Source organism: Stegostoma tigrinum, chromosome 7, assembly GCF_030684315.1.
Source record: "Stegostoma tigrinum isolate sSteTig4 chromosome 7, sSteTig4.hap1, whole genome shotgun sequence".
Taxonomy (NCBI): domain Eukaryota; kingdom Metazoa; phylum Chordata; class Chondrichthyes; order Orectolobiformes; family Stegostomatidae; genus Stegostoma; species Stegostoma tigrinum.
In genome coordinates, this window is record NC_081360.1 from 13276206 (window position 1) to 13300440 (window position 24235).

The 24235-nt window shown below is 41.8% G+C and overlaps 1 protein-coding gene across 2 annotated transcripts in view; it reads right to left on the minus strand.

Annotated features, from left to right (window-relative positions):
• Positions 1-24235, minus strand: part of LOC125453947 (partitioning defective 3 homolog B-like) — an 883406-nt gene that overhangs the window by 36296 nt on the left and 822875 nt on the right. For both annotated transcript variants that reach the window (XM_059647050.1, XM_059647051.1), the window contains exon 22: positions 3253-3332. In XM_059647050.1, coding sequence (XP_059503033.1) covers positions 3253-3332 — 80 coding nt within the window. The remainder of the gene's footprint in view (positions 1-3252; positions 3333-24235) is intronic.

The window sequence follows — 24235 nt, forward strand, 5'->3', positions numbered from 1 at the left end:
CACAACCTGCTGACTCAGAGGCAGCAATGCTGACCAACTGAGCCATGCTATGTCTAATTCCTGATAACAAGAAAAGTATTGAAAAGTTCCTCTCTGACTCCCGTAGGTGTTCTGACACCAAGAACAAAGGCTGATGGGGAATTTCACACCATTCGAGTCTTTGAGTCATCCAACACGGAAACAGATCGCTCTGGTCCAAATTGTCCGTGCCGACCAGATACTCCAGACTTAACTAATCCAGTTTGCCTGCCCACATCTCTCTAAACCTTTCCTATTCATGCACCTGTGTCTTTAAATGTTGTAACTGTGCCTGCCTCTACCTCTTCCTCTGGAAGCTCCCACCACCCCTTGTGTGTAAAGGTTGCCCCTCAGGTCCCTTTTAAATCTTTCTCCTCTTTCCTTGAACTCATGCCCTGCAGTTTTGGACTCCCCCATCCTGAAGAAAAGATCTTGGTTATTCACCTTATCTATGCCCTTCATGATTTTATAAACCTCAATAAGGTCACTCCTCAGTCTTTGATGCTCCAGGGAAAAATGTCCCAGCCTATCCTAATAACTCAAACCATCCAAACTCAGCAACATCCTTGTAAGTTTTTTTCCTGCATCCTTTCCATTTTAACTAGCCTTCGTCCTGGTCTTCAGCAGCATTCAGTCACAGACCATTATCCTTATCTAAAAGTCTGATGGGGAAGCAACTGGGGTCTCAAACATTGGATAGACAATTTACTCAGTTAAAGGCCTTTAAGCCCCTGTCACTGGAAGTCAACTTGGATTCTCTGGGTTTTGATGGCTATGGGAGATAGTAAGCTCTCTGGTGGTGACTTCCTAGCTACAGACTGGGAGTTAGTACTCATCTGACAAGCTTAGAGCCTCTTCCTGCCCGCCTAGGTGCTGAAATAGCCATGGCTCACCTGCAATGTGAACACGGTTGCCAACTCTGGTAAGACATACAGGGGGAGATGTTAGTAAAAGTACTGTCCCAGGAGGTGGTAGCATCAAATGAAGAGTGTTTGAGTTCAATTTGGTCGTAACTGTAGATAAACACAGTCCTGCCCCAGTTTCTCTCATTGCTGTCAGTGCACAATAATTGAGGTGGGGGGTGGGGGTGGTGAGGAATGGTTGGCAGGGGAGCGAGAGATACTGGAGCCATCAGTGACAGGAAAATCTCTATCTCAAGAGTCTTTGTGAAGTCTTGTCTGTGTTCTGAACCGGCCTGCCTTCAATACAGCTGCAGAACTGCAAATGATACAGGTGGAAATATTCTAAGTTGGAATTCCGATATACCAATGGAACGAGAATTAGAATGCCACGCAGCCCATCAATGTTCCTTCTGTAACAGACATATGCAGCCACTACTCTCATTCTTTGCCTTAACTACTGATGCTTCACTTGTAATAAGTCACCTCACACAGATGCAGTATCTTCTGGGATTGTAATCTGCTCCACCCAGATCCCTGCACTCTGCCATGAAGGGATAACAGCCTACATTTCCCAACCCTTAGTTCCATTAGATGCTCCATCCTGGTTTGGAGCAGGTAGGGTCGCAGGCTAAACTGGCTGCACTCACTCTTCAACACCAATCTAAATTATTGTTCTAAAATCTGCCGGAGTCCTTCATATGGGCACCAGGAAAGCGATGCCAGTTCCAATTGACTATTGCCCATTCCACAGGGCAGCACAGTGGCTCAGTGATTAACACTACTGCCTCACACTACCAGTGAACTGGGTTTGATTCCAGCCTTGGGTGACTGTCTGTGTGGAGTTTGAGCATTGCCCCTGTGTCTGTGTGGGTTTCCTCCGAGTACTCCGGTTTCTTCCCACAGTCAAAAGATGTGCAGGTTACGGGGACTGGCTGTGCTAAATTTCCTCGTCACTAATGTACGCATCATGAATTCCTACTGCTGCTTTTATGCTGATAGGCCCTCCAGCTTTGACAGATCCCTTAACTGGACAGTAAGCTTGCACTCTGGTCATTTATTGGCCACACTGAGCTAAATTACATTGACTTACCAGTGCCCAAATACTGTGAACTTCTGACCACCATTTGAGCCCAGTAGTAGCATTCAGAAGCCCACATAGAAAATCCCACCCATAGAGTTTGCATTGGAGAACAGATCTTGCTAAATGCTTTTCCAAAAATACAATGCTCTGTGATTTACATGATAGCTGCAATTAAAAAAAGACTGATTAGTTTATGCAGGTAACTATGATCAGTTGTGATGATGAGATGATTTGATTACACATCATACTGGGAGACTGGGGTAGAGATCGCTGAAAGCAGTGGTGTTTCGTATCCAAAAATCAGGCAGGTCTAGTGGAATGTTTTACTTCTAGAATGCTGTCTCCCAGAAAGAGCAACAGATGCACTCATCAACAAATAGTTGGACGAATAACTGGTTGAGAACAAAATGACAACAGGATAATTACAGACAAGGATATTGGGCCCAAGGCCATTGGGCTCTTGGGAATATTATGCCAAAGAAAGCTATAGATCGAGGATGAATTATGTAAAATGAAAAATTAATGAAATGGTTTAACTTATTCTTGAGGACTGAGTAAACATTTGTTTTGAAGCTGTAAAGGATTAGATAGGCTTTATTTATAGTGAAATTGGATATTGTCTTTTTCATAATCTTCACAGATCCTTACAGATTCACAGCAAGAGGCCATTCAGTCCATTAGCAGCTCATTGTGCCTTGCACTATCATCCCTTCTATCATTTAATTTCTATCTTCCATTCCATCACTGATCTTCCCTCTGGAGACAATAAGGATTATAGATGTCCTCATGAAGGGTTCTGCCCCAAAACATTGACTCACCAGCTGTTAGATGCTGTCTGACCCCATTGCTTTTCTAGCCTCAAACCTATTGACACTGACCTTCCCTCTATATCTTTTGCCCTTTCCTTGTATCTCTACTTTCTCAAAACCTGTTACATCTCCTGACTCTTTCCATTTCTGATAAAATGCCAAGCACTTAAAATGTTGGGCCCAATTTTAACACTGTGTAAGTGTGTAAGACTTTGAGTGAGTTCAAACCTTAACCAGTCAACTCTCTTTCTCTCTCCAGAAATACTACTTGACTGTTGAGTGTTTTCAGCATTTTCCTCTTTCATTTGAGGTTTCCAAAATGCAGATATTTTGCTTACGGGCTGATAGCCCAAATGACTTTTTTGCTCTTTGTGCTTTCATGTCTCATGAAATGTAGTTTTGCACATTAAAAGAAATTTGTTAGTGGTTCAGTTCATCCTACCTTGGTAGTGTAGCGTACTGATGATGTTCCACTTCTTCAAATTGGGGTCGGCCATTTGGTCCTTTTACAGGAGCTTGTACCTGGAATGAATACATTGATTATTAGTATCTGAGCACGTAACATACATGCATGCTGATTACTTGCAAATGGGGTAGACATTCCTCCAAAAATGTAAACACCCCTAACCAAATCCACCTAGACTTCTAATCAATTCAACATAGCCTACCAATCCAGGAAAATATGCATTTAGTCTGCAAATAACCAATCCAACATAACAACCTCAACTTATCTTGCTTGCTGACTAAACTCAGTCAGCTCAATAACTCATCAGTTTGTTCTGTAAGTCAAGCCAGTCACAGAGTCATGGAGATATACAGCATGGAAACAAACATTTCGGTCCAACTCATCCATGCCGACCAGATATCCTAAATTAATCTAGTTGGAGATGATGGTTTGGTGCTCGGGTGTGGGGTCATGATCAAGGGGGCGGTAGGAGGTGGTGTCGGAGAGTTGGCGTCTGGCCTCGGCGATGTAGAGGTCAGTGCGCCATACTACCACTGCGCCGCCCTTGTCTGCGGGTCTAGGCCCGAAACATCAGCTTTTGTGCTCCTGAGATGCTGCTTGGCCTGCTGTGTTCATCCAGCCTCACATTTTGTTGTCCTAAATTAATCTAGACCCATTTGCCAGCATTTGGTCCATATCCCTGTAATCCCTTCCTATTCATAAACCCATCCAGATGCCTTTCAAATGTTGTAATTGTCCCAACCTCCACCACTTCCTCTGACAGCTCATTCCATGAACACAACACCCTCAGTGTGGAAGTTACTTCTTGGTCCCTTATCATTGTTTCACCTTAAGTCTACATCCTCTGGTTTTGGACTCCCCCACCCTGGGGAAAGGACTTTGTCTGTTTACTCTATCCATGACCCTCATAACTTTATAAACCTCTAACAAAATTACCCTTCAGCCTTCGACATTTCAGGGAAAATAGCACCAGCCTATTCAACCTCTCCCTAGGGCTCAAACCCTTCATGCCTGCCAAAATCCCTGTAAATCTTTTCTGAACCCTTTCTGCTTTCACAACATCCTTCCTGTGACAGGGAGACCAGAATTGCATACAGTGTTACCCAATGGCCTAACCAATGTTCGGCAGAGCTGCAACATGACCTCCCAACTTCTATACTCAATGCACTGAACAATAAAGGCAAGTATACGAAATGCCTTCTTCACTATCCTATTTACCTGCAACTCAACTTTCAAAGAACTGTGAGCCTGCACTCCAAGGTCGCTTTGTTTAGCAACACTACCCAGGGTCTTACCATTAAAAATATACCATATAAAAATATAAATAAGAATGTTACACAACGCTTCAGTTATTTCACAAACCTCAATTGGTCCACCTCTAGGTGTAAGCAAATATACCGAGATCTTTGAGCTAGCCAAATAAAAAAGTAAGAGACCAGGTTCTTTCACAAGTTTACCTATCCTTCTCTGAGCCAGCAGACAATGCGTAGCTGATTCTCTCTCTTGTGAGATAGTAAGTAGATTTTCAAAATGGGAATCAAATTCTTTTCCGGTCATATACATTTAATCTGTTCAGACATTTTTATGACACACCTCTGGAGCAGGTGCCCTGATTTGCCTTTCCAAAATGCAGTACATCACATTTACCTAAATAAAACTCCATATACCACTCCTCCGCCCTTTGGCCCACCTGTTCACAATCCCATTGTACTCTGAGGTAACCTTCTTCCCTCTCCACTACACCTCCAATTTTGGTGCCATCTGCCAACTTACCATACCTTCTACATTCGCATCCAATATATAAATGATGAAAAACAGTGGACCCAGCACTAATCCTTGCAGCACACTGCTGGTCACAGGCCTCCAGCCTGAAAAGCAACCCTCCACAACCAACCTCTGTCTTCTACCTTTGAGACAGTTCTGCATCCAAATAACCCATTAAAGAAATTGACTCAATCCATTGTAATGCACTCCAGACACAGTGTATCCAGACTGCATCTGACGAAGGGGTTGATGTCTAAAAACTTGCGACATTCCAATTAAACCTGTTGGACTATAAACCCAGTCCAATACCAGTACCTCTACATCATGTCTACTGTGTTAAAAAAATGTTAATGAAATTTATCCTTGGCCAATTGGTGCTGAGGGTTAGTGAGTTAAAGAGCTGGCCTAACAAACAGAAAAATGCTCATTTAAACTACAGCGGTGCATTATAACCTTCTTTCAAAGTGCAGTTTTTGATTAAAATGGGCTCTTGTGGTGCAGTGATAGTGACTCTAACTCTGGGCCAGAAGGTCTGGGTCCAAGTCCCACCAGCTCTGGGCCTGAGTCACAACATTTTAAAGCTCTTGTAGTGTGTTGGTAGTGTCCCTACTTCTGGACCAAACGGTCTGAGTTCAAGGCCCACCTGCCCCAGAGATGTGTGCCATAACATATCCGAGCAGAGTAGGAAGTGTTTTTATGGTGGCGTGGCAGTGTTCCTAACTCTGGTTTCAAGTTTCACCTGCTCCAGAGATGTGTCAAAAAATGTCTGAACACATTAAATATATATGACCGGAAAAGAATTTGATTGCCATTTTGAAAATCTACTTACTATCTCACAAGAGAGAGAATCAGCTACACATTGTTTGCTGGCTCAGAGAAGGATAGATAAACTTGTGAAAGAACCTGGTCTTTTACTTTTTTATGTGGCTAGCTCAAAGATCTTGGTATATTTGCTTACACCTAGAGGTGGACCAATTGAGGTTTGTGAAATAATTGAAGCGTTGTGTGACATTCTTATTTACAGAATATTCCAATTTAACAGAAGGCAGTCATGAGTTTTAACTGGGTAAGGTAGGAATAGACTGGATGTTAGAAAGTCCATCTTCCCCCAGAGGATAGTGAGCCTCTGGAGTACATTGTGAACTGATATGATGGGGGTGGAATCTGTCTGGAGAGGGAGCTGCACTTGACTGGGCCAGGGACAATATTGAGTAGAAAGTTTATTTATGTCCTCATGGACACAATGTGATCTTATGTGATCCCTGAACTGGTTTTGGCCGTCTGAGATGATAAAACAAGAATCTTCCATGGTCATTTTTCCTCACAGTGACCCCGGACTTTTCCTTGTGGTTCGGTTTGTAACTTCAGGAGAGTACATAAATAACCTACTGGCGAGAATGTATTTTTTTTCAGTAAACCAATCCATGCAGAGAAATGTGTTTTCTGACTCCCTAGTTTCCTGAAGAGTGTGTGTTGTGAGAGAGCTTTGGGGACGTTTAGAGGAATAAGCATTTACACTTCTATATTACTGGCTGCATATGTCAACCAATCATTGCATCTCTAATGAATATATTTTGCTTTCGTAATAAACCAATAATTGTGCTTACCAAGAAACACGGTTGATTTTTTTTTGTTTACACCTGATACAGATGAAGTATTTAATTATCAGCTTGGCAGCATGAAGAAAATTATTTATTTTAATTATTATTTTTATTAAAATATTATTTTATGTTGTGACCCACTGAGTGATAGTATTAAAGTAACATTGCACTCCTCTAGCCTAGGTCCTAATAAGAGCAAAAATCTAGTTTTGAAATATTCAATTGATCTAGTCTCAACACCTTTTCAGGATGGAGAATTTTACAGATTTGCATTGACGTTTGTGTGAAGGAGGGCAAAATGATGTCATTTTCTGTAACATTAACTGTAATGAACATTGAGAAGTTTGATAACCTCACTGGTGCTTTGGACTGACCACAGGGAGCTGCACACACAAGCCATACCTATGTGACAATATAAAATGGGCACAGCAGAAATGTCTGTGCACAAATGATACCAGGAGTGACAAGGAGTAAAAAAGGAAATGGCTTCTAAAAGTGAGGCATTAACTTATGCCACACAGTCACTGTGTTGCATCCATACGGCCGACTGGAGATTTTCCAGTACACTTAATGAAGTGAATGGTTGGCATTTTGAAGGCTGGTAGGATAAGAAGCCCAGCAGTATTACATTTTTGGCAGAGCGAGCAAATGTTCACTTTGACATCAGACAGAATCAGCACCCACTGTGCTTTCTTGGAACTTCAGGCAAGAGAGGTTTGAATGCTAGGGGAAGGATTTCTGTGCTGGGCGATTATGGATTCGATATTTACTCAAGATACAAGGTGAGTGTCACTAGCCAGGCCAGCATTTATTGCGCATTCCTAGTTGCCCTCAAGAAGATGGTAGTGAGCTGTCTTCTTGAAACACTACAGTCCATTTGGTGTAGGGAATGCCACAGTGCTTTAAGGGAGGGAGTTCCAGAATCTTGACCACTGACACTCAGGAAACATCAAGATGTTTCCAAGTCAGAATGGTTCGTGGCTTGTGGGGAAACTTACAGTTGGTGGTGGATTTCATGTATCGGCTGCCCTTGTCCTTAGAGATGAGAGGGGTTTGGAAGGTGCTATCCAAGGAGGCCTGGTGTTTTAAACACACAAATTCTTAAGAAATCCAAGCTGAGAATCTTGACAGAAGACCACTGTAGGCAGATTTGGTTATCATTTACAGTTTAGCTCAAGGGTTAAAGTGTCCTCAGTTGATGTTTTAGTTTTAGTATGAAAAATAAAAGCTGCAAACAATGCAAGAAATAATATAAACAATGACTAAGAAGACTTTATGCATTACCATTGATTTTCTTTTGAGCATGTAAGGGGTTGTTTTGGATTATCATATAGAATAATCTTTGGATGGAACTCTCCTGCACTTACTGATTATAAATGAAGAAATGGATCAGAACAAATTAAGTAATTATTTAGATGCAATGTATATGGTGTCGGATTTAAAGGCCAGTCGTAGAATTAATTGTGTCAGATGAGTGCTCAATGCCAAACATTTACCCATAAATTTGTTAAAGAGTCATGCGAAATCGCTCTTGTTCAGTCTTGATTTGCTTCGAACATAATACTTCAAATTTTATTTCAACATGTTTCAGACATCCATAACCATAAATAAAATGATTGATTAATAACAGTGGCAGCCCTTGTCTTGGGGGGAATAGCTCATTTCAATCCTTTGGTCTATTTGTTTTCATTGCTCATATAAACAATAATGATCTTTGTTTATTCACACTCTCCCGCACAACCAGAACTTGCATTACAGTTGCATTCACTATATCTAGTCGAATGTCCTAGAGAGTTTTGCAGAGTGCTGAGTGAGTAATTATCAAGTAAGAGAGAAATAACAGGGAGATCCAAATGATAGGCCGCATTGTAAGATCTTAAGAAAGCCTATGATAGGAAGGCAGGGCAAATAAAGCTTCTCATAACTTTAGGATGTTCCAATGCTTAACAGCCAATGAAATACTTTTGCAGAAATTCACTATTGTGATATTGAAACATGGCAGCCAATTGGTACACAGTAAGTTCTCTCAGATAGCAATGTAACAATAACCAGTTAATCAGTTTTAAAAAAAGATGATGTTGATGGATAAATATTGGTTGGATCATCAGAATGCTCCTCCTCCTGTTTGAAACAGTGTCATGGGATCAATCCACCTAATAGGACATGTCTGGTAATGCAGCAGAATCCCATAAGTTTATGTACAATTTTGTCATAAACAAAAAAGGAAACATTTGCTTTCAGTCTGAATTCCAATTTTGTGTGCATTGCATCCTTCACTAGATGTTCCTGTTTTCTTTTTGCTGACAGCAAGTGAAAGGAATAAAGAACGGTGTTGAACCTCACCGAAGAATTTGAATTATTTTATTTTTTTCAATATCAGTTGGATAATCACGAACAATCCTGTGTTCGTGTTTGAGCACAAAATCATTTTCCACATAAGCCAGCAAACCATTTGCACTTAACTATCACTGTGGTGAAGGATTTGCCTCTAGCAGGGTTATTTGTACTTGATGTGGAAAATCTTATGTTAGCTTCTCTAACAAAGGAACAAGATATGGGTATCATGCTACTGAAAGGTTCATAAGATCATTAATACAGCACCCTTACAGTCACAAGCTGGATTCTAGGTTAATACTGAGTCCAAAGAATCATAGAATTCCCACAATGTGGAAACAGGCCATTTGGCCCAACAAATCCACAGCAACCCTTTAAAGATCAGCCCATTCAGACCCATCACCGTACACTATCATCGTAATCCTGCATTTTCCACGGCCAACACACCCAAATACACATCTCTGGACATTATGGGTAATTTAGCATGGCCAATCCACCAAATCTGCACATCTTTGCATTGACAGAGGAACCCACAGCACCCAGCAGAAATCCAAGCTGACATGGGGAGAACGTGAAAGCTCCACACAGACAGTTGCACGGGGCTGAAATTAATCAGTTATAAACTGCAGCATGCTTTCATCAATGTGTCATGCATCAAGTGGCCCCACGTTAAGCTGGAGTGGCCCCAGATAAAGAGATCTTTTAAATCCTCAGGTCATAGGCTATGATATAGTGTTGATGCCATGAGCATATCTCTTTAAGGTACACTAACAAATGAGGTGCTCGACATAAGACAACATGCACATTCACACAAATGTACAGTCTTCACACAAACTCAAATGTTCCAATTATGAGTAGAGAACGAGTATATCAAACTTTATATGGGTGAGAATCCATGCACATAATCATTTAGTTTTCAGGGTATTAGGGGAGACGTGGAGAAGTATCTCAAGGTGCAGGAAAGAATGAGTGAGTGTCATCACTGAATTCAGACATGTAGATGGGAATGGTTAGCAGGAATGCAATTTTTACTGTATGTATTGGATATGTGTTTGCCAAATTTGTAATGCTTACTTGGAGTGGATAAATCGTTAGCACTTGTGTCTCTGAATCCAGGTCCCTTTATCGTGTCCCACCAACTTGATTCAGTTTTTTTTTGAAGATGTGACAAAGTAAATTGAAGAAGGCAGAGCAGTGGACGTTATCCACAGGGACTTCAGCAAGGTATTTGACAAGGCTCTGCTTTGGTTAGCAAGGTTCGATCACAAGTGGAATCCAAGGGTAGCTAGCCAAGTGGATACAAAATTGGCTTGAGGGTAGGAGACAGACGGTGGTCATGGAGGGTGGTTTTTCAGGCTGATGCCTGTGACCAGCAGTGTGCTGTAGCAATCGGTGCTGGGCGCATTGCTTTTTGTCATTTACATAAATGATTTGGATATGACTATAGGAAAATAGTTAGTAAGTTTGCAGATGACACCAAAATTGATGGCGTAATGAACAATGAAGAAAGTTATATCAGATTACAACGGGACCTTGGTTGGATGAGCTGGTGGACCGAGGACTGGCAGATGGAGATAAATTTAGATAAATGTGAGGTGTTGCATTTTGGTAAGACAAATCAAGGCTGGACATATACATTTAATAGTAGGGTCCTGAGCAATGATGCTGAACAAAGAGACGCTGAGATGCAGGTTCATACTTCCTTGAAGGTGGAGTCGCAGACACACACGGTAGTGAAGATGACATTTGGTACACTTGCCTTTATTGGTTTGTGTGTTGAGTATTGGAGTTGGGATTTCATGTCACAGATGAACAGAACATTGGTTAGGCCACTTTTGGAAGCCTGCATTCAATTCTGGTCTCCCTGCTCCAGGAAAGATGGAGTAAAACTTGAAAGGGCGCACAAAAAATTTACAAGGATGTTGCCAAGGCGAGAGGGTTTGAGCTGGCAGCAGAGGCAGGATAGGCTGGGGCTATTTTCCCCGGAGTGTCGGAGGCTGAGGGGTGAGCTGATAGAGGTTTATAAAATCATGAAAGGCATGAATAGGGTGAATAGCCAAGGTCTTTTCCCTCAGAGTGGGGGAATCCAAAACTAGACGGGATAGGTTTAAGGTGAGAGGGGTAAGATATAAAAGGGACCTAAGGGACAATGTTTTCCTACAAAGTGTGATACATGTATGGAATGAGCTGCCAGAGGATGTGGTGGACGCTGGTACAATTACAACATTTGAAAGGCAACTGGAGGAGTACACAAATAGGAAGGGTGTGTAAGAAAACGGGCCAAATGGGACTAGATTAATTTCGGATATCTCGTTGGCATGGATGAGTTGGACCGAAGGGTCTGTTTCCATGCTGTACATAATCCAATGGAGTACTGACTGAACACCACCCAGCTGGAGATACTATCTTTCCGATGAGGTTTGAATCAAAAGTGTTGTTGGCTGCTTTTCTTTTCTGGTAAATCTCTCCTCTCTAGAATAAAGTACCTTTGATGTCATGTGAAATATTGCATCATCACTGAAAAAGCACTGGATCCTATAAAAATCTCATGTCTTCACTTCAACCCTCATTAATTTGTCAAGCTCAACAGATGACAGAACTGGTTTCAAAAACAAACGTACATAAATTAGTATGAACTTCATCAAGGTGGCAGGCTGCTTAATCTGGCGATTCAGTCTGTGACAGCTGGATTAATGAGGTGGAACCCCGTATGTGCTATGTAACTGTGAATAGTGATATCAAACCATCACTGTGAAGCTTTACCTTTGGCTAAACAGCTGATCTTTATTCTCTGGTTGACCCCGAACCTTCTAATGAAACTGAAAAATCAATCCTTGGTTACTAACCTTACCACAAAATCACACAGAAGATTACTGTCAGCTGATAATTTGACCACCATCGTACTAATCCATTTTCTGCTTTACAGGATTCTCATTTCAGCAAATAAAATACAACAGTGGACTAACAGATGTGAAATACCAGGTTGTACATCAATGTTCTTCGATGATTTTTAACATTTATTCCTAGCATATTTTAACTTATGAAATAGGAGTGGAAATAGGCCATTCGGCCCCTTAACCCTGCTCTGCTACTCAATAAGATCACTGCCAATCTACTTGTGTTCCAAATTCCGCGCTGCTGTCCACCACCCCCATTAATATTTGATACTGTTCCCTCACAAGAAATAGCTTTAAAAATACTGAAAGGCACCCCCTTCTTATTCGTGTACCCATTCAGATACCTTTTAAATGTTGAAATTGTACCAGCCTCCACCACATCCTCTATTAGCTCATTCCATACACGCACCACCCTCTGTGGCAAAAAGTTACCCCTTGGGTCCCTTCTAAATCTTTCACCTTAAGTCTATGCCCTCTGGTTTTGGACTCCCCAACTCCAGGGAATTGACCATGGCTATCCACCCTATTCATGCCCCTCATGATTTTAAAGGCCTGTATAAGACCACCCGTCAGTCTCCAATGTTCCAGGGAAATTAGACTCAGCCTATTCAGCCTCTTCGTATAGTTCAAACCCTCCAAATCGGCCAAAATCCTTCTAAATCTTTTCTGAAACCTTTCTAGTTTCACAACATCCTTCCTACAGCAGGGAGGCCAGACTGAAAGCAGTATTGCAAAAGTGGCCTAACCAGTGTCCTGAACAGCTGCAACATGACCTCCCAACTCCTATACACAATGCACTGACCAATAAAGGCAAGCACACCGAACATGTTCTTCACTATCCTGTCTAGCGGGCATTCCAATTTAAAGGAACTATGAACCTCCACCCCTAGGTCTCTTTGTTCAGCAACATCTCCCAGGACCTTACCATTAAGTGTGTATGTCCTGGCCTGACCTGGCTTTCCAAAATCCAGCACCTCACATTTACCTAAATCAACAAGGCAGGTGTTTTATTGCATATGAACTTTCTCACCACTTGAGAAAGTGACGCAAACTCGGACTGCCGTTGCCTGTGCGGAGGACGTGCTCCCAAAGTGCTCGTGGTTAAGGAGTTCCAGTATGGTGAGTCAGCAACGAAGACGGACACATTTCCAAATTGCGATGGTGTGTGATTTGAAAGGGGCTGGACTCCCATTTAACTACTTATCTGCCTGGTTGGTGAGAAGGTGTGGGTTTGGGATGTGCTGTTGAAAAGGCATCTCCTAAATGGGTGGTGTTTCTCTCTATCTCTGGGATCTGGTACATAAAGCACTGACAAACAACCCGTGCCCTCTCTTTGCAAGACCGATGGCCAAGAATGACAGAACTTTTACGGGAATGGGAGTTTACCCATCAACGCTGAGATCCAGGCCTGGGTAGAGTCAGTATCATACAGACTGAGGCTCCAGCCCTTCTTTTGTCCTTCCAATTTTCTGAAAGGAGATTTTGATCAGGGCCCTTACCTTTGAAATTTAGAACTGAATTTTTATTCTTACAGCTCTTCTAGAATGCAAAACTGTTAAAGAAGACCAACCATGCCTTCATTTAACAACACTCAGCTGGTGTGTTCTGAAATGTATAAGTTCAAAATTACAGAAAGCCACTTTAACAGCTGCTGTCAAATGGTAAGTAAGTCTCGCTTGTGTGGTGTTGGAGAGCTGGGAGGATAGGATGCCAGGTGGTTAGGTGGGTGGCTGCCAAGTTCATATGGTGCCAGCTGGGCAGGATGCCAAGTGGGTAGGGTACCAGTGGGTTGAGATGTCAGGTCTGGTCTGGTGGAAAAGGGGTCAGGTCAGGTCCAATCTGCACGTGGGGGATTGTAGTATCGGTTCAGGTCCAACTGGGGATGAAGGGTGCTGTGTGGTCAGGTCAAGTCCAGCTGCGGTGGTATGTGTGGGGTCAGCTCTGGTGGCAGAGGATTTGGGTCTGGACTGGTCTGGGTCATTGGTGGAAGGGCGGGTCAGGATCTGGGGTTGGAAGTGGTCTAGGAGAGGTGTATTTCTCGATATGCGAGGCAAGTATACGGTCTTTTGAATAGTAAGTCAGGAGTTGAACTCTGTATTTAAGAGTCTAGCTTTTCCTGAGTAACTATCTAATTTCATTGGGACCCTGTGAATTGACCAGCAGAATTTTCAATCTCCTGGGCAACTCCTTTGATATGAGCTACAATGGGAGATGCACACTCTCAACTACACTAGAATAATGACCCTACCACCAGTGGAAAATCTAAGCTCCGGGCCAGTGTTCTACATCATTAGAAGCATTCAAACAGGAAGTAAAGGACATGTCCAAGGAGCAGGTGCTAAGGATTGGCAGAAGACTTAATGGCGGGATAAACAGGGTGGAAAGCATACAAAGGGAGAGATGAGTGGGGAAGGAAAAATGGAAATTACAAGGGGGAGAAGAGATGGGTGTGAAGGGAAGAGGTGACAAATGAGTGAAATATTTGCAAGAATGTGAACAAGGGTTTGGTGGTGTTTTTCTCACAAATGTTCCAGGGATAAAGATTTTATCCAGGAATTTTCTTTGTAAACAGTTTTAACAGGCTCCTCGGAGGTTTGATTTGCTTGGTAAAATACTTTGACACCTAGTTTAGTTTAGTCATGTAAATAATTTATAGTTACTGTCTAAAGTTTGAATATTGGATTCTGAATTGAAGGGGTAGAACATACTTAGAAGCAATCTTGATCGAAAGCTATATGTTGTTTGGCTATTTATCATTATATCACTAAGATATTGAATATGACAGAGAGATGATTGTGAAGGAGATCGAGCTGAACAGAATTATATTGCTATTCCTGGTGTGAAATTGGGCTTGAAAAGTTAGTTACAAAGTAGATTGCACTAAATTTATGTTTTAAGAAATTCTGATTGGGTCCAAACAGAACTGTAGGCAAGCACATGGTTTAGTTTGGTCTCTGGAATTCTTGATAAAATCTATCCTACATCAATGGGGTCTCTGCTGGCTGTGGTTGTAAAATGGGAATGAACATGGACAATCAAATCAATTGCTCGTAGTTGAGAGGCTAGATGATGAGTCGACACTGATCTGATGGTTGGTTGATATAAGAAAAAGAAACAATCTGTCAGTCTTCTCTGGTATAACAAGGTGTAAAGCTGGATAAACACAGCAGGCCAAGCAGCATCAGAGGAACAGGAAAGCTGACAGTTTGAGTCTGGACTGTTCTTCAGAAAACCCTTCAGAAGAAGGGTCCAGACTCAAAATGCCAGCTTTCCTGCCAATGGATGTAGTGTACCTGGGCTTTCAGAAAGCCTTTGATAAAGTCCCACATAGGAGATTAGTGAGCAAAATTAGGGCACATGGTATTGGGGCAAAGTACTGACTTGGATTGAAAATTGGCTAGCTGACAGGAAGCAAAGAGTAGTGATAAATGGGTCCCTTTCGGAGTGGCAGGCAGTGACCAGTGGGGTACCGTAAGGTTTGGTGCTGGGACCACAGCTGTTTACAATATACATTAATGATATAGATGAAGGCATTAAAAGTAGTATTAGCAAATTTGCTGATGATACAAAGCTGGGTGCAGTGTGAAATGTGTGGAGGATGTTATGAGAATACAGGGTGACTTGGACAAAATAGGCTTTAGGTCTTTAGGGAAGACAGCAAAGTCATGAGATGGACAGGTTTAGTGATATGGAGGTGCCAGTGTTGGACTGGGGTGGCCAAAGTCAGAAGTCGTATGACAGTAGGTTATAGTCCAACAGGTTTATTTGAAATCACAAGCTTTTGAAGCATGGCTCTTTTGTCACCTGTCCAAGTGCTCCAAAAGCTTGTGATTTCAAATAAAGTTGTTTGGACTATAACCTGGTGTCACGTGACTTTTCACTTTGAAAAGAGCTAGGAATATTGCTCCAGATCTTAGGCCATCCTAGTTTATCCTCCAGACTTATTTATATTATGCTACATAGCTGAAGGTATAGCTGTCAATGGTGAGGCATGTTCAAGTAGTCAGAATTGGAAGACTGCAGCGACCTCAGAAGGGTCAACACATTATAAAGGGCAACTAGGTTAATGGCACAAGTAGTGATGCCAAAAACAAGTACTTTGCACTGTTGCTCGAACAAATGTTACCTCCCAAAGGTTTAGCAGGTAATGCTAGTATTGATAAAGCTTGTAAGTCATTAAAGCTCAATTGTCCATGAAGCAGCAGAACTCTGATTTGGCAAAAGGTGGAACCAGCAACAACAGCTCAATTGAAATCCATTCAGCTGGTATGACATCTTACAAGAATGTAAAAAAAACAAATACTATGTGAAAACTCCCCATCTGTAGTGAGTTAACTTTTACAGATTGCATGGATGTTATATTGTTAGAGGTCAATGAAAAGAAAAACTGTCAATAAAGATCCTGCATTTTGCACCCCCTCCCACCCCCAAATCACCCCTCCATCCCTCACATCTCCTATAATAAAAGAAAACTTTTGTGAAAGACAGTGTTCTATCGAAGTTGCTCTGGAAATTTTGAGGCAGGTATAAAACTTGCTTCAATAAAGAAATAGAAGCTTTTCACCTTCCAAACATTTGTCACTCTACCTGAAATAACAGAATCAATTCCCAAGGCTCATCTCAGCTTGCTCTCACTTCCTGCTGCTTTCTGGGTGGCACAGAGTTCAATCTTTCAATATCATTTTGCACTCTTTTTACTAATTCCCTGCAGATCTAATCATCTGCAGATTTAGCGTTTCCTTGGTTTTTCTCCGAATCTTTCTTCCTCACCCTGCACCGTCCTCCCCACAGTTAAAGAAGAAGCAAAATCAATTTATTAACATACGCAGAGAAACAAACATCACTCCATTAAAATCTACCCCTAAAATTGGAAGGCCAAAGTTCAACAGCGCTTAGACAAGGAGGCTTTTGTGAATACTTTGCAAAGCAACCTGCCAGCGTCTTGAACAATGGTTTCTTTCTGCAAGCTTGCACAACCTGATCGAAGGCTGTAACGCCATTCAGTGGAACATTTCAAGCCTCTTCTCAAAACAAATATAACCACAGGATGTTCCCTCTTGGACGACGGGTTGGTTAGAATTCACACTGGGGACTCCTTTTTCAGTGGGATACAATGCTCAACAAGTGTGGAGGCTGAACCTTAAAGCCCCTGCTTGACAATGAGTTGATTGTGTAAAGGGATAATTAGGAAAACAGTACTCCAATTCAAATCACACTCCCTGCCACTGTCATATATACCCAGCAGGCTTGGCACGTTCCTCAGACCCCTCGGTACTGCGTGCGTGAAGGGGATTCTTGTTTGGCTATGGCAGTTCCAGTTTGACTAATGACCTCTCAGATGTTTAAGTTATGTCGGAAACCCCCATCAATTGACAAAGAAACCAAAACAGGGTTGCCTGCACAACCTCTCTGTTATTTAAAAAAAGATGTTGGTCATAATTGGACACCCCCTCCTGCCTTAAAAAAATTTCTCTACGCCAAGATACTTTCCCACTGGGTAAAGGCTGTACATAGGTCAGTAATGGACTCTATTACTGCATGGGTTGCCTCTCTCATGCTCACTCGCAACATTCTGCCCTTTCAAAATGCTCTTTGGTGTTTGCTAGGCAGCTCTTCCAGCAAATTATTTTGCAAAAGGGCTTGAGGTTTCAATTGAGGCAATGTCCAAAAACAAGTCCAGCTCTTATACACTAGCAGATGCATTAAGAGATTCTTTATACTACGTGATGCATTTCACAGCCTCAAGATACTGAAGACCAAATAAGGAACACACTGCTGAGACCCACAACTGTGCCACTTAACCATGGGCTGGCTGATAATGGCTGTGGATTTAAAAAAAGATAAAAATAAGTCTCTTGGTGGTTTCTTTATAAGTCAACCTTATTCACAAGCACTCTAGTATCTGTGGGTCCAATCACACTTCCCCGACCTGCAATAGAAATCTTTTGAAGTGCTAATTGAGGTGGATACTAGGAAAGGCAGGAACCACGGCTGCTTACACCCATAAGGTTGTATTGTCAATGATGTACACGAGTAAGAGCACGGCAGAATCCACATCTGTCTCTCACACATGCACACAGAGTGCAGAATCCATGCATCTTTAATCTGTATTGTATGAGCAACACGTATATGGTAAAACTAATGTTCCTGCACTGTAAATAATGTGCTGGTTAGTATTAAAATCACGATTCAGTTGAAGCAGGCTATTTCTGTCAATGTGCCTGCAGCATTGAACTGTGGTGAAAGAGTCAGTATTAATATATAGAAGAATAGGAAATAAGCTGAATTGTGCTTCCAGATTGTAATGTTTCTTGGGGTCAGATGCAACTGATCAGCTACACATGTACTGTTCCCATGTTTTATGATACTTTTTGAAATTCAATGGGTTGGAATTTTATGTTAGAAATTAAGGTAAGGCTATCAGTGCTCAGCATTATTTACCTCAAAATTAGACAAAACTTCTAGCTTTAACATGAAGTTGCTGTCTTTAACTTTATTTGCTCATTCCAGTGTAAGTACTCTTTTAACAATGCAATTAGTCTTAATTACTACTGAACAGCTTCTCTAACACTGAAATGAACTTCACCAAGTATGGAGAGATCTGTACGTATTGACAACACTTTAAAATCAAGGCATTGTCAAACTGGGAGGTAGTGTGGGTCAGAAAAGTATTCATGCATGATGGACCACTGTTTTCTCTCTGTTAAATGTTGATGTTTATCAAGCCTAGGAATTGCATTCAGCAGAATTGGATGTACTTTTAAAAAAAATGCTGGGAAAGCTCTGATCTACCTCACTGCAGTTGCATGGCTTAAGTGAGCATCAATATCATGCAATTAAGACGTTATCACTGCAGTAGTTATCCTTGTATCCACTCTTTGCAACTGTCAATTCATTTACAACTTTGTAACATGGAATGGCAGCATCTGTTGAGAGAAAAACAAGGTTGATGTGTCAAAGTCCAGTGGCCCTTCATCGCTGGACACTAAATATTAACTGTTTTTCTCTCCAAAGACACTGACAGACCTGCTGAATTTCTCCACCACACGCTTATTTCCCTCCAGATTTTCAGCACCTGCAATTCGTTATGTTAATTGTATCATGACATCCCTTCCTTCAGCTATATTGAAACTCATTTTCCACCAAACCTTCACAATCAACAGAAAGCAACAAGGAGTAGGCTGTCATTCCACCAACTGGCTTGGGCTCAAGTCCAAACCCCAGAAGTGGAATAACTGTTTGTAGTCCAGACAACCAAATCACCATGGTATCAGAGATAATGGGAACTGCAGATGCTGGAGATTCCAAGATAATAAAATGTGAGGCTGGATGAACACAGCAGGCCAAGCAGCATCTCAGGAGCACAAAAGCTGACGTTTCGGGCCTAGACCCTTCATCAGAGAGGGGGATGGGGGGAGGGAACTGGAATAAATAGGGAGAGAGGGGGAGGCAGACCGAAGATGGAGAGTAAAGAAGATAGGTGGAGAGGGTGTAGGTGGGGAGGTAGGGAGGGGATAGGTCAGTCCAGGGAAGACGGACAGGTCAAGGAGGTGGGATGAGGTTAGTAGGTAGCTGGGTGTCATTTCCAATAATACCAATGACCATGGTGATTTGAAGATAATAAAATGTGAGGCTGGATGAACACAGCAGGCCAAGCAGCATCTCAGGAGCACAAAAGCTGACGTTTCGGGCCTAGACCCTTCATCAGAGAGGGGGATGGGGGGAGGGAACTGGAATAAATAGGGAGAGAGGGGGAGGCGGACCGAAGATGGAGAGTAAAGAAGATAGGTGGAGAGGGTGTAGGTGGGGAGGTAGGGAGGGGATAGGTCAGTCCAGGGAAGACGGACAGGTCAAGGAGGTGGGACCCCCCAAGCCGCACCCCCAGCTACCTACTAACCTCATCCCACCTCCTTGACCTGTCCGTCTTCCCTGGACTGACCTATCCCCTCCCTACCTCCCCACCTACACCCTCTCCACCTATCTTCTTTACTCTCCATCTTCGGTCCGCCTCCCCCTCTCTCCCTATTTATTCCAGTTCCCTCCCCCCATCCCCCTCTCTGATGAAGGGTCTAGGCCCGAAACGTCAGCTTTTGTGCTCCTGAGATGCTGCTTGGCCTGCTGTGTTCATCCAGCCTCACATTTTATTATCTTCAAATCACCATGGTCATTGGTATTATTGGAAATGAAAACCACATTTAGGTTTGGTTTGTGATCAATGTGTTTCAATTTAAATTCACTCATGGGTCATGCCGTAACGAGCTGGGCCAGCATTTACTGCCCATCCTTACTTACTCAAGAAGCTGGTGTACTGCAAGGGCCAAGCAGTAAATGTTGGCCCAGTATTTACAATCAGTGTCATTCCTTCAGATAATAATCATTGTTCAAAATTTACAAAGCTAAAATTTTCTCTCTTCGATTTTTTTGTTTATTGTTCAGGATACATGCAATACTGGTAAAGACAAATTTATTGCCCAACCATTCCTGCCTTGAAAAGATGTCTGTGGATCTTTTTCTTGAACCCATGTAAGTCCTTCAGTCTGTAGTTTTTGGCATGGAATGTCTGTATTGCGATATTCTCCAATTTCAGTTTGTTCCATGCAAACATTTTTTAAGAAATATCCTTTCTCCAGAACTTTTAATTTCACAAAAAAAAGTCTCAAATTTACCTGCATTGAAACAGTAGGGAAAACTGGTGGTCTTGTTTTACCAAAAACAGCGATAAAGCAATAAGCTATCAGACAAGGAGAAGGAGTGTAGTTTTTGATAGTGGGATTTGAATCGTAAGGAAGGATCAAAGTGCAGGTAGGCAATAATGACTTGGGAAGAATCCAAAGGCCCTATTCCTCAGTTTCAATTGAACGCCTTAAGAATCCAGATTATTTGGCAAAGAGAAAGTAATTAATCTGGTGTTGTAGCCAACTTGTATTTTTTAAATTTCTTGAGAAAAAGTCTAGTGACATTCCATCAATTCTGATATGTTAACATGAATCAAATCTCGTGTGAGTCATATCATAACAATCACTTCACTTCAAAGAAAATGATTGAATGTGAAGCACTTTGAGCCCGTGTACCTATATGGAAAACGCAGCATCATAATACAAGGAGATAATGTTAACTGAATCAGTCCGGAAAACATCAATAGAGAATAATATCACACAGGGTGTGAAATAGGTGGTTGCCCTTTTTCTGTCAGCTCCCAGGCTTCAATTAAAATGAATCCCTCCTCAAACTTTGCATGAACACAAACTGCACCAAAGTTACCCTCTCTTCACTTCCCAACCCTTCGAAAATAAAAAATTGACATTTCTAAACTGTCATTTCACAGCTTGAGGACACCGCAAAGCAGTTTACAATCAATTAAGTACTTTATGTACCATCACTGTTGCAACTCAGGAAATGAAACAGCCAATTTCCAGGCAGCAAGGTCCCACAATTAGCAATGAGTTAAACGACCAGGACATCTAGTTAAGTGTTGGTTGAGGAATAAGTATGGGTTAAGATTTAACGGAGAATTCCCTTTGTTTTTCAAACAGCGCTGATGATTTTTTTTTACATCCAACCCAACAGAGCAGACACAACTTCAGTTTATGGTCTTGCCTCAAATGTGACATTCCTGACAGTGCAACACTTCAGTAAAGAAGGGCTGAAGTGTCAGCCTGGATTATGTGATCAAGTCTCTAAATGGTTTGGATTTTCCATCTTTTAATATGGGAGTGAGAATGCTATCAAGTGAGCCAAGGCACTGACCAATTGCTGCGAGGTTATCTACGTGTATTGTCATGTGTGCTGATATTTCTCCAAACATACCACGCATTGGCTTCTACTGTTGCAGGCATGCTGCCTCATCAGATCATGCGACTGAAATCACATGCCCACCACCACCCCCCATCACGTTGCACCTTGCCCAGGCCTACAGATCTGACCCGAACACAGTGGGTCCTGCCCCTGACATAAGCATGGGAGGTGCCCGAGAGCCCTGGGACCTGTTTATTTGCCCCTGATGTAATTCTCTGTTCTGGGCCCTGACTCCCACCAAGCACCCCATCACATGTGTGGTTTAATTCCATCTGTTCTTCTGTCTCTTTGTCAAGGAAAGCTGTGGAACCCACAAAACTGGCTAGAGGTGAAGAGTCAAAATGCTAGCTTGCTCTCCCTCTGTGGATGCTGCCTGACTCACTGTGATTTCCAGCACTTTTTATTTTCATAACTAGCTACAGAGTTGGGCCCACTTATAGCTATGTATCCAATTAATGTCACAAGGATTTCCAGGGGTGGCTAACCATTTCTTTGTTCACAATTGCTGTCTTTGGAGAAAAGGAGGTTAATGGCAAGCTTAACAGATATGTTTAAGTGGTTTATAAGGGTTCCTGATAGAGCAAATAAGGAGAAGCTGCTTCCATTCAAAAGGAGTCACTAACTTCCAAAGTACTAACTTGCAGGGAAACAGTTTTTTTTTAGTCACTCAGCTGTGATAATTTGGAATGTGTGGCCTGAAGCGGAGGAGGATGAGGATTAAACAGTGACTCTCAAAATACTGCTGAATAAATAGTTGAGAAGAAAGTACTTACAATGGCTAAATGGGTTGTCTAAGTGCTGAGAGGATGTTTCCTCTCATGGGAGTGTCCAGCACCACAGGGTATAGTCTCAAAATAAAGGGGTACCAATTTAAGTCTGAGATGAGGAGGAATTTCTTTGTCTTTGGAATTCATTGCCACAGAGAGCTTGTGGACAGAGTCCTTGTGTATATTTAAGGTTGAGATAGATAGATTCTTGATCAGTAGGGTTATGGGGAAAGGGCAGGAAATTGAATGTGAGGAATATCAGGTCAGCCTTTATCCAACTAATGGCGGAGCAGGCTCAAGGAGCCAAATGGCCCACCATCTGTTCCTATTTCTTACGGCCATGGACAAAGGGCAGAATTGTTCAACTAATTGGAAAGCTCATTCAAAGAACCAGCCAGGACACAAATGGCCTCTTTTCAAATGTCAAGATTCTTTAAAGTCATATCTTTGAGGTTGTGAAGAAAATGATGTTACATTTCTTAGCCATGCTAATAGTAAGGTAGATCAGAGTTTTGCCCAGCATCAAAAAACCTCAAGTACTATATCCGACATGATTGCACCCAGTTCTGCTCAATGGAACTGCTCAGCTTGATAAGCATGAGCAATTAACAGAAAGAAAGCTGAGGTCTCTCATACATGAATATTTTTCTGATCTACATTAGCTCCAAGTCCAATAGTGCCTTGATTTTAAAATGTCGCCCATGTGTTCAGCCCTCTCCACTTTCTATAACCTTCCAAGATATTTGTGTTTCTCCAATTCCGCATTCTTTTTTGTAGCCCCAATCTTCTATGCTCCCCCCCCGATGTTTGTAGTCTTGTCTTCAGCCAACTCGACTCCAAGCTCTAGACTCCAGCCCAAACCTCCGCACTTCTTTCTCTTTCTTTCAGAAGTTCCTGAAAATCTACCTCATTGACCAATCTTTTGGCTCCCTGCCCTTGTATTTTATTTTGGAGTTTGTTGCCCAGTTCTGATAATGCCCTTATTAAGCACTTTGAGATGTTTTGTTACATCAATGGCAGTATATCCATGCAAGTTGTAGGTACAGTGCAAACATGCATGCATCTAGGTGTAGATTGACATAGTGTTCAATTTATTATTCACTACCACTATTTTAACAATTACTTCAGGATTGTAAATGAGAATGGAAAAAGTAACACACATGGTTGAGTGGTACACTTTCTAATTGGTTTGAGATCACACTATTTCTCCAAAACAACCTGCCTGAACCTAATTTGATAAAGGCCTCCAAACCAACAGGCTGGACAGTTAGAATTGCTGTAACTGGTTTGTGGCCCAATTATAAGAACTGAAATACTTAAAAGGGTAACTAAAACTCATTGGGTTTCTGGCAATGGCATATATTTGACTGAAAATACAGCAAAGTATACAGGAACTTCACTGCTGCACTGTATTTTAAGCATGCTTACCACAAATCACATGTGAGGAAAGATAAGTCAGCATTTGTCAAATGTAGAAAAATTACCTGTTCTCTGCTGGGTTATGGTGTTAACTCAATTCTTTACGAACGCATAACATTGTAAATAGTGCTGCCAATCTGCTTAAGATGCCCTGAATTTTCCAGAAATTAAAGATTAATCTCTAGGGCACTGCTGCTTGTTTTAAAGAAAGGTGGGAAATATCATAATATCATAGCACTGTAAAAATAGCATTTTTAAATTGTTTGAACACTTTTGTTTTGCATGTCCATAGATGACAGCTATGGGGAAGCTAGTTCACTGTCAGTGAAAAAGCCTATTATCTAATCTGTTAACATTGAGTCTAATCACTCTGCTTGCTCTA